We start from the raw sequence: 12,618 nt of genomic DNA on the forward strand, positions 1-12,618 counted from the left end.
ATAAGGGAGGGATGGAGGGGGTCCCCGGTGCCTGCCCTAGAAGTCTTTCATGCGGATACCAGAAGGGCTGGCTCGTGCCCTCTGACCTCTCACAGCCTAGCACAGAAGGAGCTGCTTATCCATTTAGCTCTCTGCAGATTTGCTCTTGGCCCAGAAAATGAAAGCTTTCCGATCATGACTCACTCAAAGATTTACATCCCCCAGCAGCTTCTGTTTCCAGAGGACCTCATGGAGTCTGCTGTTCCAGCTCTGGGCTTTAGTGACTTTTTTTTCATTTTCCTTTTAAATGCATGTTCTGCCAGAGGAAGTGCAGAGCTGTCTGACCTCGTTTGATTATAGAAACTTTAAAATTATTTCCATTGTTCTCCTCTCCCCTCTCCCCATGGAAAGGGCCCCAGTCTTACTGGATGGATTCATCCAGTAAGCATGTTTAGCCCACTGTAGAAACCTGAAGGCCATCAGCAGTTTCCTTGCCACTTGCTTCAGCCAGGACAAGTAGGACAAGTAGCCTTGCTCTCCCCACTGCCTTCCCCATGTCTGTTCCTTCTGCCTGGATGCCACTTCTCACCTTGTCTTCTCATCTTGTCTGGCTGCCACACTGCCTTTAGGATTCGGCTCCCGTGTCCACTCCAGGAAGACTTCCCCGACATACCTCCTCTCCCCTCTCCCCAGAGTTTGGATGCCTCTATCTGCATTCCCATTGACCCTGGGCATATCTGCCATGGAATTTTCCACTGAGCTGAAGTCACTGATGTAGAGATCTGCTTCTCCATCTCTGGTAGACTGAGCTCCGGGAGGATGGGGAACACCAGCTTGTGCATCCCCAGCACAGAAACTGGCACGGAGCCTAGAGCCGGAGAAGCCAAGCCAGTGCATCCCTAGGAAACATCCTGTTTCCTTCCCTTTTTTTGTCCCTGGGTCTGGACAATTCCCATCTAGCCTTGAGGTCTCTCTCTGGCAGAGAGGCCAGGCTCACCGATTAGGCAGCTGTGTGCTCCCGTATCACCTTGAGCTTTGTTGTCCTGGTCTGTAAGGGGTCTGTAAAGGCAGAGGCTGTGCTCATCTTTTACACCCAGCCTCTGACTACAAAGTCGGTACTGCATAACTCTCCGAATGAGTTAGAGTGGTAGCAGGTGTTCTGTCTGCAGGTGAGGGAGAAGAGCAGGCCAGTTTTTTGTTGTGCCGCAGAAGCCTGGAGAAGCAATGGGTTGGGGAACCCTATCCCCTGGTCTCATGTCCTAGGCAGTACCTAGACAGATTGAGTGGACAGATCTTTGTCCCCAGAGATTCCAAAACTTGCAGGTTTCCTTCTTAATTTGTTGTATGCAGAGGTGTCAAATGGGCCCTACCTCCAGCCATTCTTAACTCTTCTTTCTGGCACCATTCTATTTTTTTTTTTTTTAAGATTTATTTATTTTAGAGAGTACGCAAGCATATGCACGCGCACACCGGGGGCAGAGGAAGGGGGAGAGGAGAGAGAATCTCAGGCAGACTCCCCACTGAGCCTGGAGCATGACACAGGGCTCGATCCCATGACCCTGAGATCATGACCTGAGCTGAAACCAGGAGTTGGACGCTCAACCCAACTGAGCCACCCACGCACGCCTCTGGCACCATTCTTCTTATGCACAAACTAGGTCTGATGAACGACTTAACCAAATAAGGTGCAAATAGGGGTTTAATGTGTTGATGCTGCATAGGATGTAGGTCTCTTTAGGAGGGAGTCCTGTGCATATGAGGAAGAGTCCTGCTTAGTAGATCAAGGCCCTGGATCTAGGCCCCAGCTTGTTCGGCCCTTCTGTCAAGGCTTTGTGGTTTTGAGCAATGGCCTCACTTTCCTCAAAAAGTGGTGACGACAACACCTATTTCAGAGTTGTGGGGAGGTTCAAATATGATCACGGTATGAAAGTGGCCTCTTAACTGAAATGCCAGATCAATTTTAATGATGATAATTCAGAAGTAGGCTGCTAGCCTGTTAACTCAAGGGAGTGAACGCTAATAAAATTCTAGGCACAAAAGTAGGAGGGCAGGGCATTTTCCCGTCTCCAGTATTGCTCAGCTACTTGGTCTCACTGGGCTTCCCACCATCCTCTTCCTCAGCCAGGTGTGGGGTCTGCCTTGTTAGCCGCTTCAGCATGAGTGTCCAGGACTCCCTGTTAGTCCTCTTTATCTCCCCAGGTGACCTCATCTATTGTCCACTCCGTAAGCCCACTGCTCTCCCCTACCCGGGATTCTGGGCCATGCCTTTCTTGGGTATCCACATCTACATCACCTTTTTTTTTTTTTTTTTAAGATTTTATTTATTTATTTGACAAAGAGAGACACAGTGAGAGAGGGAACACAAGTGAGGGAGAGGGAGAAGCAGGCTTCCCACAGAGCAGGGAGCCCGATGTGGGGCTCGATCCCAGGACCCAGGATCATGACCTGAGCCGAAGGCAGACGCTTAACGACTGAGTCACCCAGGTGCCTGTCTACATCACCCCTTATCAGTGTCCCTTCAGGCAACCACCTTAAACTCAAACTGTCTGAAATGGAATTGGCCACAACCCACAGCACCCCAGGCCCTCAACCGTTCACCCGGATGCTCAAAGTCAAAATGTGGGTTTTTTTCCTGCCACATCCATTGCCCGGTCCCATCAGTTCTCTAAATCTCTGCTCCTGGTGAAACTCTCCAGATCTTCTTGCCTCCATCTCCTGTACCACTAGCCTAGTCCAGGCCACTGGCATCTGGGTGCGTCTCATGTCTGAACGGGCGCTCCGTTGAGGGGGAGCTGGAAGTAGTGAACGTAAAGCATTTGAATAGGGCCTGGCAGATAGGAATACTCAAATGATGGAACAAGGTCATCATTGTCACCCCTTCCTTAGAATGCGCTACTGACTGTCCCATTTTCCTCAGAGTACAGTCCAGTGACGCTTAGTGGGCCACTCGGCTCCCCACGGTCCAGCCCTGTGCTTGTGACTAGCCGTCCCTTCCCTCTTCTCTAACCACACTGACCTCCTTTTGGCCTCTCAACAGAAGAATGCTCTCCAGGTTTGCACATGCTGTTCTCTCTGGCAGAAAAAACTTGTCTCCTTTCCCTCCCCTCTTATATGGATGTCACTGCCTTCAGGAAGCTTCCCTACTGGTCCTCATGGATCATACTAGGCTCAGCTCGCCAGTTACAGGGTCCTGCACGATCTCACAGGTCTCCTTTTAGTCAGCACACATGTAGAAGTTCACTTTGCCTTTCCGCCCCTGCAGCCCTGTTAGGGGGCTGGGACCGTCATGGACACTGCTGTTTCCCAGGGCCAGGCCTCCAGCAATGTTCCCAAGTGCAGGAACCCTTCTGGCAGTACATGTATGGGTGTTGCTGCCCTCCGTGAAAGGGTTGATTTCCTTAGAGGTCTGCTCATTCTTTCTGTGGCATAGGACCCCTTCCAGTGGTGGCTACTCCTATGAACAGTCAGAGAAGTGACATTCTGCAGTGCCTTCTCGTCCCAAAGCACTAGGCCTTATAGATGCAGAGATTCCAAAACAGCCTCCGGCCCTCACTGGGCTTAGGCTGGGAAAAGAGGCAACAGCATCACCATCACCTGGGTAGTAGAGGTGTTGACCAGGGGTTTCTGAAGACTCAGTAGAAGATAATAGGGCTGGGCCTTTGAAGGATGAGTAGGAGTTGGCCAGCCATGGGGAAGAGTACTCCAAGCATAGACACATAAGCAGTGGCATGGTGCTGAGCTCTGTCCCCAGAGACTTGTTCATGGAGCACTTATGAAGAGAAAGTTAGTGCTGAGCCTAGATTTTAGTGTGTTGCTCAGGTCCCCCTCACATTCTGCAGTCCCCTCAAACTTCAGTTTCAGACTCTGCTATCAGAGAAGTCCCCGCGGTGTAGCATGTGACTACAGACGTGACTCTCACGGTCTGGCAGGGCTGGGTTCAGATTAGCTCTGTGACTTTGGGCCTCTCCCAACCTAGAGCTCCCCAGCCTGCGGTTTCTGTGCCAGCACTGGGCGCAGTGAATCTGCTGCCTCTGCTTGGGCCTTGGTGTCCCCTTCCAGTCGCCACCATGGCTATCGGAGCTCTGCAGGCCACTGCCCTTGGTCACTTCCTGCCCTCTTGCCACTGCGGCCTCTCCCCGGCTTACCTGACCTTCTTGGGCTTCATGCTGCCGCATGGCTCCTGCCTCCTTCCTTGCCCCTCTCCTGCTTTTCCACACCCGCAAGAATCCCGGCTCAGGGGAGATCTGTTGGCAGCGGTGTCTGTGACAGGTTGAGCCAGACGAGCGCCGAGCCCCGTGTGCTGCTGTGGCTAAGGACACTGTGAGTGGCGCGCTGCAGCCGCCGTCTCCAGAGCTGCCGAAGTAGGTCAGAGCCCTCCAGGGCCCGGGCGAGGCTCACGTAAATGAGCCTGTTCTCAATTCCTGGGAAAACCATTCCAATTCCAGGTGCCATGTTCACCCTCCCCCAGGAAGTGCCCTCTCACCGGCACCCGCTGGCCTCTCCACTCAGCCCCAGAACACTGGTAAGCACTTGAGGAGGGAGGCTGTCCCCAGCTGGGGGGAAAGGAGCCTCCAAACTGGCTCAGGCCCCTCCATGGAATTCCGGATTCCACTAGACGGTTTCTCAGAGCATCTGGTCTAGACCTTTAGCTTGGGCTAGAACAGAAGTACCATACTTTCTGCAGTTTTTCTTGTTTTTCATTCCCCCCCCCCCCGCCATGGACCTCCTGTTTTAAAAGATTTTGTCTGCCAATCAGACTGCAGTTATTATTCATCAAAAGACAGAGGATGCAGGGGCGCCTGGGTGGCACAGTCAGTTGAGTGTCCAGTTCTTGGTTTCAGCTTGGGTCGTGATCTCTCGGTCATGAGATCGAGCCCTGCATGGGGCTCCGTGCTTGGGATTCTCTCTCCTCTCCCCCTCCTACTCACTCTCTCTCTCTGTCTAAAATAAATAAATCCTTTAGGGGCACCTGGGTGGCTCAGTTGTTAAGCGTCTATCTTCGGCTCAGGTCATGATCCCAGAGTCTTGGGATCAAGTCCCACATCAGGCTCTCTGCTCCTCGGGGAGCCTGCTTCTCCCTCTCCCACTCCCCCTGCTTGTGGTCCCTCTCTCGCTGTGTCTGTCTCTGTCAAATACATAAATAAAATCTTTAAAAATAATAATAATAAATAAATAAATCCTTTTAAAAAGTATGCAGTGAATAGCCGTGAAAAGTGAATGAAACATGGTTGATGAGGAGGTTGAAGGTTGGTATTTTCTGTGATGTGATTGCAGATGAAAGAATGGCTCTTTCCATTTGGCACCAGTGCTCACGGGCTCAAGCCTCTGTTTGCTTCTCTAACCTCACTGGACAGCCATGCTGGGAGCCCAGGGCTTAGAGAAGGCTAGTGTGTGGCTGCTGCTGGCTGTGAGGCTGTGAGTTGCCCAGGCCGCTGCATGGCTTCCCACTCCTCACCATCACATCGTGTTAGAATGCCGGGTAGGGGTGGCCCACAGGGTGAGGGTGCAGGGAGAGGTGAGAGGAGCTCTTAGCGTGGGAGTGAAATCTCAAATTATCTGGGATTTAGGGCCTAAGGCCTGTGACCAAGATTCTGGGGTACTTGTTGCCCAAGAATAACTCTTGGATTTTATTTCGTAAATACCTTAAGTTCCCAGTCTGAGTGAAATATCGATTCCTAGACACCTTTTATCGTTCGTCAACAGAGTTGGGACCTGGTGCAACAAACACAGAACTACTTGAAACTGCTGCTTTCCATAATTAACAGCGATGGTGAGTCTGCCTCCTCCTCAACCCTCAAGCCATTGGCCCTTCTGGGTATTCCCAGGTCATGATACCATGAATATGTTTGTTGGGGTCACACACCTGCCTTTTGCTTTATGGGGGAAGGATTTAGGGATTCCCTTGGCCATTGGCAAGGGAATTTATTCCTCAAAACCTTAGAAAACAAAATTGTGAGCTCATTACCAGCTGAACTATGCACAGTGTTTCTACACTAGGTCAGCTGACCTTTGATCATCAGTGTTGTGTGTGGGGCCAGAACTGCCTCTTCTAATTCAGAAAGATGAGAGAAAATCAGTTCTGGATTCTTACTGGGCACATATGAAAGTCCCTAGAGGGCCTGTTCTCCGGATGGTACTCCAGCTGGTTTGGCTGTTTTGATTGGATGGGCCCATCATGCTCAGTGTCTCTAGGGTGGGCTGACTAACTCATCGATACCAGTCAAGACTTCTGTGGGGTTGCTCTTGCTTAAACAAGTGGAAATGTATTAGCTTATATAACCAAGAAAGCCCCAAAGCAAAGCCAGGTGCCTAAGAAATGTCACAAAGAATCCCCTTGTTTCTCATACCCGCTGTCTCATTAGCTTTGTAACCACTCTTGTTTCCTGCCATCTGACCTCCCCCAGAAGAGAGAGAGAGAGAGAGAGAGCACCTCTGTCCCAGAGCTCATGCTCATTGACCCGCTTTGGGTCAAGTGCCCATCCTTGAACCAGTCACTGTGGCCAGGTGTGCAAAAACGTCACATGCCTACCTCTGGAGTTAAGCAGTGGTTCTCTACCTGGGACAGTACTGCTTCTGGGGAAGTGGGTGTTGTAGGAACATGGAGGAAGGGGGCTTCTGGAAAAATGGGTGTTACAGGCACTGGAGGAAGGCTACTAGCATTTGATGCGTGGTTAGCCAAGAATCCCAAATGTCCTGCAGTTCCTGGGACAGCCCTGCACAGTGAAGAGTTGTCTTCCTCCAAAATACCTGTAGGGACCCCTGAGAAATGCTGGGTGGGGATATGCACGTCAGCCCCACCTAAATGACCTGGGCCGTACTACCCAAGCAGTACTGCTTTTCTAGAAAGGTAGCCAGAAGAAAGAAGAAGAAATGCTGTGTACAGAGACAAGTGCCTGCCACCCACCTCTTTCTGGGAGTAGGTGGGAGAAGAATCTTGGGGAGGCCCTGCAGGAAGAGGGAGACTAGGGGTGGCATGGCTCTCTAACACCAGACCATGGTGGTGGCATGTCCTCTTCTCATGCACCCATGTTTGCTTTGCTTCTGGGTTTCCTGTCGTGTGGTTCCTGAGTAGATGACAGCGGGCTGCTGGTACACTGTATCTCAGGCTGGGATCGGACCCCCCTCTTCATCTCTCTCCTACGCCTTTCCTTGTGGGCTGTGAGTATGGATGGGCTGGGCCTTGGGGTCAGGGAGCTTGCTGAGGCCATCTACCAAGATCTCTGGGAGCATTAGGAGTGCCTCCAGAAATTAGAGATTTGGGATGAAGAACCCCACGTGTTCAGAGCAAGTGTTAGGTTTAACGCTGTTGTAGGGACTGTTGGGCAGCCCGGTTGTCACTGGGTCTGTGGTTGCAGTTCAGCTCCTGGGACAAGGAGGGGGGCTTTGTCATGGGGAGTCATATTTCTAATCTTAGCATGTCTCTCTGGTCTCTTCCAGGATGGGCTTATCCACACATCCCTGAAGCCTGCTGAGATCCTCTACCTAACCGTGGCCTATGACTGGTTCCTCTTTGGGTAAGCCTTCGGGGAATGTCAGGTTGTTGGGTGGGCACCATGCCTTGGGAACAGTGTTTCTGTGTGTATCTGGATGTGGTGGCTCCTGTGACAGGGTTAGAGGTAAAGACCATCCCACCTCCTTGGGAAAGACTGAAGGTGCTTGTCAGGCCCCGCCTGAGATTGTGGTGCCAAAGCCATGGTCTGTCCCTGTAACTCCAGGCCCCCTTTGCCCTCCCGTCTTGGGGCGCTGCTCGCTTTGACCTCCTCGCCTTCTTGTTTCAGGCACATGTTGGTAGATCGGCTCAGCAAAGGAGAGGAGGTGGGTACTGTGAGCAAATGCTGGGGCTCTGAGAACAACGGCATGACGTCCTGTTTGGCATCCACACTTAGGGGGCAGTTCCTTGCCCAGTGCGTGCAGGGAGCGGGCAGCATGGCCACAAAAGCACCAGCACAACAGCCCCCATCCTGAGCCTCCGTTCCTGTCCTGTGCAGTAGAGAATAACGCTTGCCCACACGGCTGCCCTGAGCTCCGGCTGTCAGTCCGCTTCTCCTTGCTTTGGCTGCCGTCTTTCTCACAGGTGACCTTGTTTTCTGCACTCAGTTACAGAACCAAATTACAAGCCTTTTCCTCGGCTCCTCAGCCCTACGGCTGCAACCCAGAGGCTCTTCCCTGTCTCTCTCTCCTATTCACACCCGTGCAGCAACTTGTAAGCCCCAGGGCCAGCGGGGCAAGCAGGGTCCTGCCCGGCTGCTCCCCACCAGCCCAGGGCACAGCCAGCTGGCCTCCGGGGGCTCCTTACTCTCTGGGCGCTGTCCACTCTTGCTCTCTCGGCCCTCTCTGTACCCCAGCCTTTTCTGCTTTTCGCAGCCTTGGCCTCTGTGGTACGCTTATTTTTCAGGCTGTTTCCCCTGCACGCAGACCTGGAGTCAGACCTGAGTTTGAACCCTGCTTGTTCCACCTATTACTTGGTGACCTTGAGTAACGTGATTCACCTTGAGTCTCCTGGTGCTGATCATGCTGCCTCACAAAGAGAATGAGTCTAGGTGCCCAGCGTGGAAGCTGTCACACAGCATTAGCTCTTTCTCTTCTGCCCTCTGCCCACCCCACCCCCCCTTTCCTGAAGCATCTTTCTCACCCTCCTGAGGCTGCCTTCTTTCCAAGCATCTTATCTTGTGCCTCCTCCTTTTGTTCCTCCCTCTCAGTGGCTCCTCAGGAGCTCCTCTCCCCTTCCAGATCTCTTCGGAGTGCTTATCGCATCTGCAGGGGCTGCAGAGCTCATAAGCCTATTCCTCAGGGGCCTCCATGAGCTCTGTCAGAGGCAGTGACTTTGGCATTGAAATCAGCACGTAAAGCCCTTTTGCAGCCTCTCATTTTGAGACTGGCGCTCCAGAACATTCTGCCCTCCACGCAGCCTCCCCCACCCTCAGAGCAAGCCAGATTCTGCCTTCAGAAACTGGACAGAGGATGAGGCCGAGTCCAGTGGGGTCTGGAATCAGACCCTGGCCGTCTCTCATCATAAACAAGAGGGTCTCCTCAGCTCAAAGGGTTGGTTTTCAGGGTGTGGGCTTTTCTCTTACCCCTACCAGACACTCTAGACGCTGATGCTTTAAAACAGACAAATAAAACAGAGGCCTGTTAAACGGCCTCTCTCCTCCTCCCCGGCCCTTGAGGTTCACAGCACACTAGCATATTAAAGACTAAAGTCTGTGGTGAAGACACCTATTTAATTTTATGTAACCCAACATTTTCGTACTGACCTAACCTGGGGCACCCTCCCTCCCTTTTGGTGAGGGGGCGGTGTTTGTTTGAGGAAATCATATGGGGCTCTGGGATACCATGTGGGTGTTTATCCAAGTGAGGGTTTGATGGACCACACCTTTCAGAATCACTGGGGAGTTTGTGTAAAAACTGCAGAGACTGCCTTGTGTGCACTTCATGGGGGCCCATTTGACTAGGGCACTGGCGGGAAGGGAGGAGAGAGGCGGTGGGAATGCAGCTAGAGGTCAGGAGCCTCCTCCTGCCTCTGCACACCTCAGACTCTGGCTGCCCTTCACCCCTGGTTCTTCTGAACCACCATTTCTGGGTGTTCCTCCTGCAAAATCTGATCCCTTTCCCTTCCATTATGTTCCTGCAGTGTCTGTTAATCTCCTCACCCCCAAATCTCTCTCCCAGCTGTTCTTCCTGGTTAGCCTCTCTCCTTGGGGTCCTTAGGAGAGGCTGAGGGAAAAAGCTGCCATTCTCTTTATCCTTTTCAGTGGCTTGAGAACATGCATGTTGAATTTGAAGATGGTTTGAAAACTCACTGCCTTACCCTTACACATTCCCTTCCTTCCTTTCCCTAACCCAGACACATTACCTTGTCTGCCAAACCCTCTCCCACCCATTTATACCATTTATAGAGCAGAATATCCAACAGGGTCCCTGAGGCAGGGCTGTTGTCCATCAGGGTTGACCCGGTGGCTGGCTGCCCTCTCCTGGGGGCTCAGCCACTTAGATTACTCTCCTTGGAGAAAGCTGTCTTCTCATGTATGCTGCTTTTTGGTTTCTTCAGATTTTCTTCTTCTGCTTCAATTTTTTGAAGCATATCATCTCTGAGGAGTTCTCTGCTCTGAAGACACAGAGGTGAGGAGAGACCTGTTCTCTCACACTGGGCAGGGCACTCTGGGAAGGGCCACTCTGGGAAGAGTAGGCAGGGTCTCACTCACTGTCTGATTCCCTGCCTGGCTTCCTTGCATGCTTGGCAAGTTGGTGTCTCGACCCTGCCTTCCCTCTGAGGCCAGGGTAGGGATTCCTGGTGAGAGCCAGTGGGGAAAGAGGCTCTGTTGCCCATGAGGCAGGCCTGGGGTCAGCCTGCAGTCATACTAACAGAAAGACTGTGGGACAAAGGAGTGGTCTCTGGTGACTAGGAGAGCAGGGCACATTGCTGCCGGGGAAAGCCAGCCTAGGGACAGGAGGACTCCCAGCACTCCACAGTCTGACTGAGACAGCAAATTCTTCTGCCTGCCCTTTCCTGGGCTGCTGCAGAGGTGTGTCTGCATCTCTGTGCAGCCCTCCACTGTGGAACAGTCTGCCTCCAGCCTGGGAAACACAGGAGTCTTGCCTGGCAGTTGCCTTACAACCTCTCTGAGAGTTGGTGTCTTTGAGTTCACTTGGCTCCAAATCCAAGCTCCTAGGTGTGTGGGGCCAGATTGAACTCTGAGGGGCCAAGGTGAAAGGGAGGAGTTGGGCTTTGCTGGCCTTTCAGAAGTGGCCTGACGTTTTGCAACACTCTGGGTAGGATCTGTCTCATTGATTTGCCAGTGAGTTGGAGCTTCTTTCCCAGGCAAGCAGCATGCTGGGTATGGAGACAACAGGGAAGACTGAATGTAATTCACTATTCTGGTTTCTGTCTGCAGGAGGAAGAGTTTGCCAGCCCGGGATGCGGGCTTCACTCTGGAAGATATCTGTATGCTGAGTGAGTTATTGGCCCCAGCAGATTTCCCTTCCTCTGTGCATCTTTCTGAGTATAGACCACACAGGAACTGTTTGTTCTAGAAACTTTTCTTTCCAGCTGTATGGTGTGGAAGAGCTAGGGGACCAGTAGTGTGAGAAGATAATGTGCTAACCAATGGCACTTGCTTCTTTCAGGACGAAAGGACCGCGGCAGCACCACCAGCCTTGGCAGCGACTTCTCTCTGGTCATGGAGAGCTCCCCGGGAGCCGCCGGGAGTTTCACCTATGAGGCCGTGGAGCTGCTCCCTGCAGGAGCACAGACTCAGGCAGCTTGGTGAGGGGCCAGGCTGGAACTAAGCTTGCTCACAGCTGTGGCCCAGGGCCACCAGCTCCAGGGAGCCCCAAGAACAAAGGGGGCCCCCGACAGTAGGGCTGAGAGCACAGCTCCATGCCCTGCTGTCTCTCCTAGCCCTCAGAGGCCAGCCATCTGGTTGGTGAGGGGCACTGGCCGCGGTGGCCCAGGAACATAAAGGGCTGGGGCTCCCTGTGGGATGAAGAAGGAAGCCACAGGGCTGGGCAGACAGGGTGGAGTGAGGGGAGGCTGGTGTTAAAGAGACTCCCTGGGGGAGCTCCCTTGTATCATTTGCTTGGGGGGTGGGGGGCCAGTTAGAAGAAAAGAAAACAGTAAGTGAGTTCAAAATGATGATGGTGAGTTGGGAACTTATTTGAGGGTGAACTCCTGAGAATCTGATGACTCTATCTCTATAGACAGATGACTCAAACTTTTGTACTGCATTTGGAAGGAGGGGCAGTTACTGAGCTGTAAAGCATCTAGCCTGTGCCCAGAGGCCAGTGCGACACAGCGTTATTTGGATGTTACATTCCCTTTCTGAAGACCCAGTCCTTGCTGCTCATGGCCAAGCCTGAGGCAGTGCTAATGTATACCCATCCCCATGTGGTATTTTCCCAGTGGAAGTAAGGACTGGGCCCTGACATTTGGTAAAAGTGGGCAGAGGGCTTGCCTGGGGTGGCCCCTTGGCCAACAGCCCTACTCTTTATATTGCAGGAGGAAGAGCCACTCGTCCTCTCCACAGAGCGTGCTCTGGAACCGGCCACAGCCCTCGGAGGACCGCCTGCCTTCCCACCAGGGGCTGGGGGAAGCCAAGTCTTCCAGCTCCTCATCCTCAAACCATTCTGACTTTTTCAGGATGGGTAGCAGTCCCCTGGAGGTCCCCAAACCCAGGTGAGGAGCTCCAAAGCCCCTAATGGTGGACGTGATTAGCCCTTCCCTCTTAAATAAGCCTGGGGAGTGGGGTTCCAGCCCCTGAGCTGGTGTCTTAAGATGGTGTCTTGGGACAGAGTGGCTTGGCATGCAGCCTGGTGGGCAGTGTATCCAGGAGGCAGAGGGGTTTGACAAGTTTGTAGGCCTACCCCTGTTTGGAGGATGGGTTAATGTTTGTGTAAGAGCTGGTTTGTAGAATGATTTGAGACTCCTTCCCAGAGCCCTAGCAGATGGGGAATCTAGAAGGTGTACTGATTGCAGTGTGATGGGCAGAGGGTCAGGGCTGCCTCCCCCTATTGCCTTTGGCGGGTCTTGGCCTTCATGGCCCTCACGTTCTGCTTAACGAGATGGACCCAGATCTTCAGAGTCCCTGGTTCTCACATTCCATGTCTGAACTGGAAGGGCAGTGAGGAGAACAGACAGGGAGT

The 12,618-nt window shown here is 52.7% G+C and overlaps 1 protein-coding gene across 7 annotated transcripts in view; it reads left to right on the top strand.

The window, feature by feature from the left end:
• Positions 1 to 12,618, top strand: part of MTMR14 (myotubularin related protein 14) — a 46,361-nt gene that overhangs the window by 23,696 nt on the left and 10,047 nt on the right. For all 7 annotated transcript variants that reach the window (XM_025885652.2, XM_073901598.1, XM_025885654.2 and 4 more), the window contains 8 exons: positions 5,683 to 5,749; positions 7,052 to 7,137; positions 7,417 to 7,493; positions 7,758 to 7,794; positions 10,028 to 10,098; positions 10,872 to 10,930; positions 11,104 to 11,242; positions 11,975 to 12,151. In XM_025885652.2, the coding sequence (XP_025741437.1) occupies positions 5,683 to 5,749; positions 7,052 to 7,137; positions 7,417 to 7,493; positions 7,758 to 7,794; positions 10,028 to 10,098; positions 10,872 to 10,930; positions 11,104 to 11,242; positions 11,975 to 12,151 (713 nt within the window). The remainder of the gene's footprint in view (positions 1 to 5,682; positions 5,750 to 7,051; positions 7,138 to 7,416; positions 7,494 to 7,757; positions 7,795 to 10,027; positions 10,099 to 10,871; positions 10,931 to 11,103; positions 11,243 to 11,974; positions 12,152 to 12,618) is intronic.

The sequence above is a fragment of the Callorhinus ursinus genome, unplaced genomic scaffold, assembly GCF_003265705.2.
Source record: "Callorhinus ursinus isolate GAN/ISIS: 27379988/994484 unplaced genomic scaffold, GSC_fseal_2.0 scaffold15, whole genome shotgun sequence".
NCBI classification, from domain to species: Eukaryota; Metazoa; Chordata; class Mammalia; order Carnivora; family Otariidae; genus Callorhinus; species Callorhinus ursinus.